We start from the raw sequence: 13,545 nt of genomic DNA on the forward strand, positions 1-13,545 counted from the left end.
TCCACAGTGACCCATCCGAAATTGAATGAAAATTTCTCTCCCATTTAATTAAATCATTAATTAAATGGAGCTGAAAATAGACATTTTTATTATATTTTATCTGTTTTTTCTTTTTCGTTTTAAATAAAAATAATTATATTTTGTCAATGCCCAAAAACTTGCTTGGTTGACAAGTTAGATTATTTTAAGGGGCATTTGTAAAAAATGTTTTTTCTTAAATAAACATTAAATTATTAAAAAAAAAAACAAATTAAATTATCGTTTTTATATGGTTAATTTGATTTACCATACATGGGCGGGCTATGACCATTTATGTCGCTCAGTCACGTGGATGGACCATATTGTCGTACCATTGCAACCATTTTTCTTTTTTCTTTTCGCCTTCTTTTTAAAGATGATATATTCTTTTATACTTATATTCTCAAATCTCTTATATATCACCACGAGTAACCCATTTTTTTTTTCTTATTGAGATTGAAGAACGGTTGGTGAGTATTGTGGCAGGATCACATGTTTGGGTGCATAAAAGGGTTACGGCCTGACTTGTAGTAAACCTTCCAAACAAGCTCGTAATCAACATTTGAACCAACGACCTAAGCTTACTAAAAAGGATTTCATTTTCTTTTGTTTCAGGTATAAAAACGAGACATTTTTATAAAAATTATAAGTTTAATCTTGACATTAAACTATTGTTGTTTATTTAGTCACAAATGACAATAACTTAAAAAGTAAATCAACTAGACAAATATAAAATAGTCAAATAGCAAAATAGCACGTTCGATGTACCTTTTTATAAATTATCATTTTGTTTTAGAACTTTAGTATACACCACGAAGTTCGTTGGATAATTATTTAATTTAAACGATGATTTAAGACACGAAAAGCACATCTAAATTCATCATAAAATCAGTCGTAATACATCAAAATATCATCTTATAAAGTAGAGGGAACACACTGACACCCTGACTCGGCGATGGCGATGGCGACGACAACGACAGCGATCTGTTCTTCCTATGCTAAAGGGGATGCTTTTTCTAGAACAGTGGCAGTCTACGTGAGATGTGAATGAAAATCAGGGAATATACAATCTCAAACAACATCTTGGGCTCACAGATTGGTCTATGGGAAACTATATTTAGGCTGAATTGTGTAAAAATTATTGAAACCATCCAGGCAAGTTACTAGTAAACTAGTTGTTTATCAGCATTTACTCACACGGGTCACTATGTATCGTCCTTTCTCTAGATCGTATATCGTCTTTAACTCGGGTTTCCTCCACTTCGATACATACCATGCTATGAACAACACAATTGATATCACAATTAGCAAGATCATAGAGGGTGACTCACAGGCGAAGATTGCTGCAATCCAATCCCCTTGCTCTGGTTCTGATTCTATTGCAGCTGTGCTTTGCAGGATGAAAGCTCCCAATGCCCAATCGAGTGGAATGTTTTGCACTTGAGTAGCAGCAGTGATGCTAATCACAAAAGAGTTATGAAGCTGTAAGAAACATCAACTAATTGTAACTAGCATGAGATATGCAGTGTACCTCTGATCATCTAATCCGATTCCAAGGCTGTCGTGAAGTAGGGCGACGATATACGCTGACGAGAAGCAATAGCGTAGCAAATCTTCTTCATTGAGTAGCTTGTGTCTTTTTTTCAACTTCAACCAGTCATCACTGCAGAACTCCTGTCCAGCCGCCATCAGATCTGAAAGAAAAGCTCTAGGTCCAAGACCAAAGAACTAACAAAAAAAGAATTCATGAAGGTCCATATAAAACACCAATGATAAGACCACACGCCTGTGCACCACATCAGGAAGATGAGAGAAAAACATTAAATAAGTGTAACAGCCCAAGCCCATTGCTAGCAGATATTGTTCGCTTTGGCCCATTACGTATCGCTGTCAGTCTCACAGTTCTAAAACACTTTTGTTAGGGAGAGGTTTCCACACCCTTATAAGGAATGTTTCGTTCGTCTCTCCAACCGAAGTAGGATCTCACAATCCACCTGAGGACGGTACACCGCTCGATGCCTGGCTCTGATACCATTTGTAACAGCCCAAGTCCACTGCTAGTAGATATTGTCCGTTTTTGCCGGTTACGTATCGTCGTCAACTTCACGATCTTAAAACGCGTCTGATAGGGAGAGGTTTCTACACCCTAAGAAATGTTTCGTTTCCCTCTCCAACCGATGCGGGATCTCACAATAAGAACATATTAAGCACAATCTAATTGTAAATTTATAACAAGGGAAGAAAAGCATACTTTTGACGTATAAAAGAAATTCTCCGTAGCCAAAAACTTCCCTCTAAGCTTTGGTGTGAAAATGGATCCTACATAGCAATTTTCATTGGTGCATTTCTCTGCAGGGGAGAAGTTGTGAAAAGCAGGGGAAGTGTTATACACTTTTAGGATCAGTACTCAGATGGGTATCAAAAAGTCAAAACAATATGAAGATTTGTACAACCTTTTCCTTTCTGCAGCAGCTTTAAGGCAACAGATCTGCACTCAGAGAAGTTTCCCTTGGAATGGAAAGTTGATAGATACCTTTTTCTTTCCACCATAAGGTCTGGAGATAGTTTTTCAGGCTCAGTAAAATGCGAGTACCCACTGGGGGTACAAGGATCCACAGACAGTTCATTTTGATGAGTTTTAGCTGCATGAACATTGAGAATTAAACCTTGAGAATAGTCAAAAGCAAATGAATTTGAATGCTCTGCACCCAATCGACGTCAAAAAGAAAGAATTCAGACAAGGGCCTTCCAAGGGCGTTCTCAATCCCTCGGTCATCATATATTACAGACGTATCAAATAAATAATTTCTTCAAATGTAGGTAGTTTATATAAAAGAAAAGACGTGCACATTTACCTGAAATGAGTGCTTCTCTTAAGGAGTCATGAGCAGCGTTCTGCAAAACAAGGCTAATCACAACTCTGAAGAGAAACTCTCAAAGCATTGTAAATTAAGAAAGTTAACAGAAGTGAAACTCTCAGAGCATGGCAGAAGTTAATACACTAAACAAAATTTAGAACAGAAAAGCACTTCACATTCAAGATGAAAATACAAAAAAGAAGGAAAATTAATGTGAGAATCCTACATCGGTTGGGGAGGAGAACGAAACACCCTTTATAAGGGAGTGGAAACTTTTCCCTTGCAGACGCGTTTTAAAAAGCCTTGAGGGGAAGCCCAAAAGAAAAAGTCCAAAGAGGACAATATCTGCTAGCGGTGGGCTTGGGCCGTTACAATTAAACAACTAAAACTTTGATCATAAACAAACCTTGTTTTTAAGCACATAGAAACTCTTAAAAATGGTTGTCATCGTACTGAACCACTTGCAGGAGAGTGGTGTGGTCAGTCCAGACCTATTGTGCAATTTCTTAAGTGCCCTGAATAGGCCATTGATTAAAAAAAAACAACAAATTGGCAGTATTCCATGGCAATATCAAAGCATTTCAAGCCATTCAAACATTTTGGGAGGCCTGGTTCTCCCTCTACTAGAGAATATCTTTTCTATATACATTGACTGAGCCTCTCAGCTTACTCTAACCATATATAACCCGACCTTCTAACAGATATATAGATTGTCAGTATTACCAAATGACCTAACTAGTCCATACTCTTGGCCGTATTCTTATTGGTACCGTCCACCTAAATTTTTCACCTTGTCCTTGAGGAGGCACACAGAGAGCTAGTGTGTCATAAGCTATTAGTCTCCGAGGTAGCCTCTTCAACCAACTAACCATCCCGCTGCGTGAAAATTTCATAAGTCGGAGGGAGTAAGTACACGTCATCCCACAACCTATTTAACCTAAGGTTCTCTTACTTTGAACCAACAAACTGCGCTACAAAATGGCAAAGAAACTTGTTTGCCATACATTTGAGGCAAATCCCAAAGAAGGATGTTCAATGTAGCATTCCATCATTGCATGAAAGAGTGATGCATCCAAGCAGGATACAGAAAAAGGTCATAAGAGGTAGCTGCCATAGTCTGTGGTCTGCTATTTCGAAAATGTGTAACATTCTAAATTTCAAATTTACGTCGCGCATGTTACAACCTCTCCTTGCTCAACAACTTTGCAACAGTATCACACCCGGCTTGAGAGGATATTTGTGCTCGCAGAATTTCTTTTTCCACTCGGATTCCTCTGTTACTAATCTTTTCTTCATATTTGCTAGACATCTGTGACTAAGATTTTGATGGAGAGACCCACTCTAGGACACCAAAATTCAGGAGGAGCTTCAAAAAATAAAGTGGATTAGTGGGTGCATCACTTACTACTCCAAGGTAGCTTATTTTGTACCCTCTTTGACTGAATAATAGAATTTGGTCACCAAAAGCTACGAGGTTCTCTCTTGTAAGTCCTTTCTCGATTTCATCAGCTAAACTACTATCATAGTGACCAATGTTGAAGGAATTTCTGCTCTCTAAGAGTATTGCAATGAGTAGTTCGGATCGTATTCTCCCAAAAGATGAACACTAATGAGAGAGTGCGAAAAAGATAATGGGCCATGCTCCTCAAACTTCAGGTATTTTTTGAACTTGGAAAGATCACAAAGCTATTGGCTCCATACTCCCTCTAAACGATTTTATGTTTCATCGACAAAAAAGTATAACTTCTAGTAAGATGGATAAAAGTACAAATATTGGCTGCTAAAGCACTTCGGAGAGATCTATTCAAGAACCATACAGAAACATCATCAACGAGATCTTAACTAAATAAAAACTAGATCAAAAATGACTTTTTACCAGAAACCAAGAAGTAAGGCTACCTGCAGTTTTGGTTGTTTGTAGAAAAAAGAAAACAGAAATCTCTGTTGGCTTAGAAAAATCAGCTATTGGCAAACAATTTAGAAGAAAAGTCGAAACAGAGCAAAATAAGCAAAAAGAAGGACAACAAACATCTGATAATCACATAGGTTTCGTAGTATTACTGTAACGGCCTAGATCCACCGCTAGTAGATATTGTCTTCTTTGGGCTTTCCCTTTCGGGCTTTCCCTCAAGGCTTTAAAACGCGTCTACTAGGGGAAGGTTTCCACACCCTTATAAATGGTGGTTTGTTCTCCTCCTCAACCAATGTGGAACATCACAATTACGAATTCCAAATTTTATTTGTGCTACTCAACTTCAAGAGAAAATAAAGCTCATGAAAAGAAGGATTTACCTGCCCAAATTGTAGAAAGCTGTGAGAGTATAGACTATAAGTCATATTGCCAAATTTAACTGTACGTGAGAATTCAGGAGGTATTGGTTCACTTGAAACAAAAGTAACCTGAAACAGAGAAAATCAGATATCCCTTGTTTTGTTATTTACTTCTAAGTTCAAAAACTTGTTTTCGTTTTGAACTTCGGGTAAGAATTCAAATATCTTCGATGAAATTCATTGCAGAGAAATGGAGATAAAACAAACGAAACGGTTGTTTAATAGAGCCTTTTAACTGTTCGTTTTCTGTTCGAGGCTACTTTTAACTCTTTCCTGCATATCGTTCAGCTTCTTTCAATAGGATTTTATGTTTTTCTGTACTTAATCACACCGTCATTTCAAGAGCCACTAGCCTTATTATTCTTGATCACATTAACATATCAAGAACACTAAGGCTTTGTGTGATTGTTAAATCTTTTTATTAAAAGAAATCATATCAAGAACCACAAAATTTCAGCATCCCTCCTTTGGTGCAGATGTTAAACTATAATTTCCGTTTAGCTTTGTAGTTCTAATGCTTTAAGAAAGCTGGATTTAGTTTAGACTTCTATCTATCACCGCGCAAAGAACAACGACATACTTTTACGTTTGGCCTGGAACACCGTCGACATATAAACTAGATCTGGTTAAGAGCAAAAGAAGATCAATGCAAACCTGAGCAGAAGCTCCACCAAGTTCTATAATTCCAGTTGTCTCAAGAGGATCACCTCCAAGAGTGCCAAGCGCATAGTTAGCAGCAACCCACGCATAAGTCCCTTCATCAGAGCCTAACACAGCCATTGCTCACATCACATTAGTTGATATCTAATTTAAACGAATTCAGCAGCTAGAACTGATATCTCTGAAATAAAACATCAACAAACAACAATTCACAAGCTGAGAAGAGAAGTTCATACCTGTAATGACCGACGCCCACTCGTCCCGGAACTTAAATCCCGAAGACCGCAGTATGCTCCGGCAAGAATCCAATATCTGGTTCTGTACATCGACTTCCAGCATTCTTAGCCCCGCCGTCGCCATTAACCGAACTTCAGTAACTTCCCATTGATCCCTCGGAATCTGACTCTTCCCATAGTCCAAAAGCTCCATCAAAGACTTCCCAGCACCGGCTGGATCTTCGGCATACACTGATAGCCCTGGATTCACCTTCAACGACGCCAATCCCTCTTCCCCAAAATCAAAAACCCCATATCCACCCTCCACTCTATACCCAAACACATGGATTCGAGTCCCCGTGCTACCTCCATCGATAACGATTCCATATCTTCTCTTCAAAGAGCTCCGCAAATTCCTTGTAAAAACGAACACATAACAGAGCAACAGAGCACACGCAAGTAGGGCTGAAATAGAAACCCACCATTTGGATTTGGAAGAGTTCTTAGGGTTGTTCCTGGCGAACAAATTGGCTCGGCTGCTAGGTCTAACGTGCAGCTTGGCGGGATCCATATTGGAAATTTTAGAAACGTCCCTTTTACGGGCATTCAATCGTCGCATCAAAGATTAGGGATTAAGGCGAGGATAATTGAAACGAAGTACATCACAAAGAAATTAAAATTAAAAAGTGGAAAAAGAAGACGAAGAAGAAGAGTAAAGTAGAAAGAATATTATTATGTGATTATTATGATCGATCGAGACGGAGAGGGCAATCGCTGGAAATTATCGCCCTTTCTGTCTCGGTCTTGCTCTCTTCTCCGGCGATGCTCTGTGTCGGAGACGAAGAACAAGATCTCTTTATTCAAATCTAATTAAACTAAACAAATCGAAAATATTTCTACTAATATATATATATTCAACACTCCGCAATCGGCGTCAAAGTATTCTCACTTCTCCGGCGGTGGTTCTTAGCCGGCGGCTACCAAAACTGGCCGACTGAATAATGATTGAATAGGTTGAGAAAAAATGTCTGAAAATTTGGCAAAAATCCATCTATAATCATGAAATTTTTTTAAATATTAGTTTGTAAAATAATTTTAAAAATAATTTTAAAAAATTAAATAAATATATATACATATAACTAAAAATGTATTATTTTAAAATATTAGCTTGATTTTGTTAATTTAAGAGTATATTGTGAATGTTTTGATGGACAAACCGATCAATGTCTAATATTGATTAAGAAACGCTGATTCTGGAGCAATCTTAACTGATATCGATGGTAGAGAGGTTCAGGTACGAAATGCTATCTGTTACTACCAGTGTTTTAAATTGTGGTGTTGTTCTTGAGGTTTTGATATATGTTCTTCAGATTTTGATATCTATTCTTGAGATTTTGATTCTATTTTGGTAACTAAGAACTAGTCGTGTCAATGGATATTGTTTTAAATGGGTCTAAGGTTTTCATACCCTTCTAAGGAATATTTCATTCTCCTCTCCAATCAATGTGGGATCTCACAATCCATCCCCTTGGGGATCAGCTTCTTCGCAGGCACATCGTCGATGCCTGGCTCTGATACCATTTATAACCGTCTAAGTATACCGCTAATAGATATTGTTTGCTTTGACCCGTTACGTATCGCAATCAGCTTCATGTTTTTAAAACGTACCTGTTAGGGAGAGGTTTTCATACCCTTGTAAGGAATGTTTTATTCCCCCTCCAACCAATGTGGGATCTCATAATCCACTCCCTTGGAGCCCAGTGTTCTCACTAACACACCATTTAGTGTCTGGCTTTGATACTATTTGTAACAGCCCAAGCTCACCGCTAGTAGATATTGTTTGTTTTGACCCATTACGTATCACAGTCAGTTTCACGTTTTTAAAACACATCTATTAGGGAGAGGTTTTCATATCCTTGTAAGGAATGTTGCATTCCCTCCAACCAACGTGAGATCTCACAATCCACCCCCTTGGGGCCCAGTGTCCTCACTAACACACCATCTAGTGTCTAGCTTTGATACCATTTGTAACAGCCAAAACCCACCGCTAGTAGATACTGTCCACTTTAGCCCGTTACGTGTCACCATCAACCTCACAGTTTTAAAACACGTCTACTAAGGAGAGGTCTCCACACCCTTATAACAAATGTTTCGTTCCCCTCTCCAACCAACACGAGATCTCACAAATACCTCTTTTTACCTTCTGACACCATTGTTTCATTTCTCTACACTTACATCGAATCGAAAACGATCAAATCTCAGTCAACCATGATTACGATATGCGTTAACACAAGGATCAAAGAAGAGACTCTTGTTCAGTGTCTCATAGCAACAAAATGCTTTAACCATTACACATTTTTGTTCATCTCAAGCTTTGAAACCCATAATTCATAACTAAAGATACATAGCATAAGGCAAGGCCACAATGAGCAGATGCCCAATTTTTTACTGTGCAGTTTCTGGGGAAGAGAGGACATAACTTTGTTCAAAATCATCCCCTCTTCAAAGAAAATCACCGAAACCTCGTCGTGTAACTCGACCGTTCTTGTCAAGTGAACAATCATTCAGTACGGAGATCATTGTAGAGGACTTTCTCGAGTAAGCTTCACTATACATATTTGAAGAACGAAAACTCTTAAACAGAAACATAAGCACCCGTTCGATAACCATTTGATTTTTAGTTTTTGTCGTTTTTTTTTCAAAAAACATAAAACTAAAAATAGAATGGTTATCAAACGGGACGTTAAGGATTAAACCAACCAACCAACCATGGATGAAACCAGATTCTGCTGTGGCCTGAACTAAGACCTGTTGTGGATAGGATCCGATCCTCGTCGAACCCGTCTTTTGCTCGATCGATTCGGATCGAACTTGTTTCGTGGTCGTGAATTCCTGTCCCTTGGATCTTCAAGAACGTGGCGGATTGGTCTCAGAGCAAGGTCCATGCTTGTCAAACCACAAGCCTGCTCTGGTTTAACTGCTAAAAGTGCCACAACACACATGAGAAGGACAAGAAGTACTCTGTGTATACTGAAAACCATGGCTTCTACAATGAAGCAAAAGGAGAGAGATTGATTCCTGTAGTAAACACACAAGAAGACTGTTATTTATCTCTCATTGGTTTTGGAAGTCGCTTTAAAGCATAAAGCAAAATCGGACCCTGAAAACGTCTAGACCAAATTTAGATTCATTCAAATCATAACCCCGTAAATCTAAGGCTGTTATAGAAGAATCTTATAAGGATGAATAAAGGCGTTCGTTGGAACAATGCCTTCGAGAAGCGAAGCATCTTTTTCCTTATTTTATTTCTTCATATCTCTAATACCACTTGTCACAATCGCACTGTTCTTAGCACCAAACTTTGTTATTGGGCAATACTCACTTCCCAATACTAGGTGAGTCAAGCCAATTTGTATTCGCGTCGCTTATAGCTAGGCAACGTATGCTCAAGCCTCTAGCCACGATTTGAGAAGAAGGTTTAGAAAGAGAGTTTGAAAGTGTAACGGCCCAGATCCACCGCTAGCAGATATTGTCATTTTTGGGCTTTCCCTAAGACTTTAAAACGCGTATACTAGAGGAAGGTTTCCACACCTTTGTAAAGGGTGGTTTGTTCTTTTCCATAACCAATGTGGGACATCACAATCCACCCCCCTTTAGGACCCAGCATCCTTACTACATCGTGTCGTGTCTACCCCCTTCGGGGGAACAGCGAGAAGGCTGACATATCTTCCGGTGTCTGGCTCTGATACCATTTGTAACAACCCAAATCCACCGCTAGCAGATATTGTCCTCTTTGGGCTTTCCCTTTCGGGCTTCCCCTCAAGGCTTTAAAACGCGTCTACTAGGGGAAGGTTTCCACACCCTTATAAATGGTGATTTGTTCTTCTCCCCAACCAATGTGGGACATCACAGAAAGCAATGTTATATGACATACAAGCATAAGACAACACAACGGTTTAAATAGCATATAACTTTTCGAGTAGGGGGCCTAATCACAACCCCCTCGTTCATAAACACATCTTCTTGACCCACTAGGAATCTTAAACACTAACTATTCCAACCCATTAGATCAGATAATGGAACCTGTTCTTGATATTTTGGGGATTATTGATATCTATTTTGTTTTGGAATGAAGTAGAAATGGGCCAACCATAGAACTAGAGGTAGCATTATCATAATACTGATACACACACAACAGAGCCAAAGAAGAAAAGGAAGAACAGAACAGAACTTGCTTTTGGTCATTTTAAGATCTCATTCCATACTTCCACTTTTGAATTCCAAGCTCTCTTCCCTATGCAATAAAAACAAGTTAATTGTTTATTAAATCAAATTTCTTTTATGCTTTTCTCTTTTTGCTATAAATTATTCGTTCGAGTTTGTTAGAATTTGGAACAATCTTTTCGTTTTGAACTAGAACGCTCGTAGTGGTTGATACCACGTGCTTGATAGAACATTCCAAAGCAGAAATTCCCGTGTTTATTAAAAGTTTAGTGGCCGTAGTGGCTGCCTCCATGGCTGATTAGTCGATGTCGAAGCGGGTAGCGTTTTGGATTGGCCATTGATGTTGATGTTGATATTAAGTTTATGGTGTTGTTTTTGTTAAAATATTCTCTCTTCTGCTTTGCTTTTTCATTCTCCAATCAAAAGCAAAAGAAGTAAAATGAGATGTTGCTTTCTGGTCTGCATTTCTGTCCATATGGGGTTTCTAACCTTCTTTTCTTGGTTCCTCCCACAACTAATCATAATCTCCATCATTACATTATTCTCTCCCCACTCGAAAACTTTTCTTCGAATTCTTAACCCGAATTTTGAAAATCTGTCAAGAATTCGAACGTAAGGTCGAGAAAGTCGGGGAGATGGATTTAGGGGCTCCCTATCCTATGTAAAGGAAAGGGTCAAAGTGGAATGACTGTGACTTGTGATCCCGATCACAAAAGAAAAGTTTAGGAAAGTAGTCGGCATGAGCTGATATGTTAGTTTTTTTTGTCACAGATCATTGAATCGTTCTCTTTTCGTGTTTCATTATCGTATAACAAATTAGGCTCGGTTTTATCCCATCCCATCATAATGGCTTAAGAGACAGACAAAAGTGGGAGCTGCAAAGGGAATGTCTTCAAAATATGTTGGAGACAGATGCTTGTTCCTGTCAGATTTTGTGTTTTTTTAGGACACTTTGGCTTAATTACTCTTATCCTGTCTGTGTCTTGTGATCTGTTAGGCTTAAAGTAATCTCTTAGCTTGCATCAAACCCACATCTTAACCATCCTTCTAAACTACCACGAGCATGAATATGGTCTAAGTTAGGCTCTAGTGTGCGTTCGAAACTCTATATTCATCTCGATTGATTTCTAGATCTAGCACGCCTCTCCTTTTGTGCCTTTTTAGTTATGTAGTGATTATAATGGGATCTTGCCTGTGCTCTAGGATCTAGTTCCAGAGCTGAATCGTGTCAATGACATCTATTTCTGTGAGATCCCACATCTGTTTAGGAGGAGAACGAAACATTTTTTATAAGGGTGTGGAAACCTTTGTCTAGTAGACGCGTTTTAACAACCTTGAGAGGAAGCCCGAATGGGAAAGCCTAGAGAAGACAATATCTACTAACGGTGGGCTTGAGATATTACAAATGGTATCAAAGCCAGATACTGGATGATGTACGAGCGAGGAGGCTAGGTCCTGAAGGGGGGTGAATTAGGGGGTCTCACATCGATTGGAGAAGGGAATAAGTTTTAGCAAAGACGCTGGGCCTCGAAGGTGGGTGGATTGCGAGATCCCGTATCGATTAGAGAGGAGAACGAAACATTTTTTATAAAAGTGTGAAGACCTTAAGAAGAAACTCGAAAGAAAAGTCAAAAGAAAACAATATCCGCTAGTGGTGGTGGACTTGAGTTGTTACAGTTTCATTCACAACGAGTGAAGACATGCTCGTGCCACCCAACTCTATTCTTAAAGGAACACTCTTAAAACCACTCGTTTCACGGTGCTCTAGCCATTGGACCAGGCCCCATTTAGCATTCAGCCTAGTGTGGTGGCGAGCTTCTTACACGCCTCCTCGAACCACTTGCTACGCCATTATGCCTTTGGTGGTACACACACAAACGCCAGGCTTCCTCTTATTGTGAATGCGCATGAAACTGTCTCACATCACATGGACCTCCTCCTCCGCTACAAACCTAAGCCTCACTCGTGTTTCAAGTTAAGCTTTAGACAACATAATTAGCCGTATAATATCCCTAAAACAGGACAACAACAACTGTAGATACAGATTTCGAGTGAGCGGGTTATTTCTTCGAACTAAGATAATTACTCTCGTTCCAAGTTACGCTTTGGACAACATGATTAGACTTATGGTACTCCTAAACCGGGACTATAACAACTGAAAGGACAAATTTCGAGTAAGCGAGTTGCTTCTTCGAACTAAGAGAATTACTCGTGTTCCAAGTTAAGCTTTAGACAACATGATTAGCCTTACGGTATCCCTAAAACGATTCTATAACAACGGTATTCTTCGCTTATTTTTAAATATTATGAAAATCTGATAATAAATTTTTCTTAAAAAAAAAAAATAATAAATTTAGTATAAAAAATGATGAGAAAATAAATTTATTTAAATAAAAAAAAACCAAATAATTATTAAATTTTCAAAATCCAAATTTGTTTTTAAATCCGAGACAGCCAGACAACTGCCTCTTTTGTTGTTATTTTTATAATTTATTTATTTATTTTTGGTTTCTGTATGGGGATTCGTGTTCCTTGGAATGTTCTTTTTTTCCTGTTCTTTTTAACTTTTACTTTTTTTTTTATATAATTTAATTCTCAAAATTATTTGAAAAAACTAAAATTTAGTCTAAATATTATTTTTGTTGAAATACTTTATTTTGAAATCTAATTGTTTTATTTTAAATAAAATATTAAATACTTTATGTCAATTATTTATCTGTGTGCAAAAACTGTATCACAACTTCGTGATACATTATGTTAATCAGAGAATTGTACTGTGTTGTGATTTTTAATATTCAGCTTCAAGAGCATGTATGAACTGCTTGTTGCCATGGAAGACTGTCGACGTGTTTGATCTGTACTTTCGCATATTTTTTATTTGTTGTTCTCAAGTTGTCTGAACGTCTTACATTTTTTTTTGCTTTTCCACTTTAAAATTGACATTAATGAGCACATCGTGACGAGCAATATTTTCAAAAGTCGGATCATTACATAAGTAAAAGAGGATAAGTACGGATGCTAATTGAATTACAATTAGGGCTATATTTTGGTCTCGGTTTCATTATTAATTTCTATTTCTTTATTGAAATTAGTTAAATAATAATTTATATACAAGGTGAACACATTTTTAAATTTTTTAAAACAATTTTTTAAAATAGAAAATATAGCAAGTTTATTGAAAGTACATAAATTAAATTATCGAGAAGTAGAGGGGTATTTTGGTCTTTTTAATGTGAATA

At 37.8% G+C, this 13,545-nt stretch overlaps 1 protein-coding gene across 1 annotated transcript; it reads right to left on the reverse strand.

The window, feature by feature from the left end:
* Positions 1-868: 868 nt before the first annotated feature.
* LOC111787584 (probable apyrase 6) lies at positions 869-7,120 on the reverse strand. Its single transcript, XM_023667598.1, has 8 exons — positions 6,104-7,120; positions 5,862-5,974; positions 5,169-5,276; positions 2,874-2,913; positions 2,472-2,660; positions 2,270-2,367; positions 1,550-1,746; positions 869-1,477 (listed from the first exon to the last, which is right to left on the reverse strand). The coding sequence occupies exons 1-8, from the start codon at positions 6,699-6,701 to the stop codon at positions 1,201-1,203; spliced, it is 1,620 nt and encodes a 539-aa protein (XP_023523366.1). The 5' UTR covers positions 6,702-7,120; the 3' UTR covers positions 869-1,200.
* Positions 7,121-13,545: the final 6,425 nt, after the last annotated feature.

The sequence above is a fragment of the Cucurbita pepo genome, chromosome LG02 (assembly GCF_002806865.2).
Source record: "Cucurbita pepo subsp. pepo cultivar mu-cu-16 chromosome LG02, ASM280686v2, whole genome shotgun sequence".
In the NCBI taxonomy this organism is placed as follows: Eukaryota; Viridiplantae; Streptophyta; class Magnoliopsida; order Cucurbitales; family Cucurbitaceae; genus Cucurbita; species Cucurbita pepo.

Coding starts and splice junctions, on each gene's coding strand:
- LOC111787584 (XM_023667598.1), bottom strand. CDS start 6,701: ATGCGACGATTGAATGCCCGTAAAAGGGACGTTTCTAAAATTTCCAAT. Junction 2,914..5,168: donor GCTTTCTACAATTTGGGCAG/GTAAATCCTTCT, acceptor CTTGTTTTGCAG/AACGCTGCTCATGACTCCTT. Junction 2,661..2,873: donor AAGAGAAGCACTCATTTCAG/GTAAATGTGCAC, acceptor ATGTTCATGCAG/CTAAAACTCATCAAAATGAA.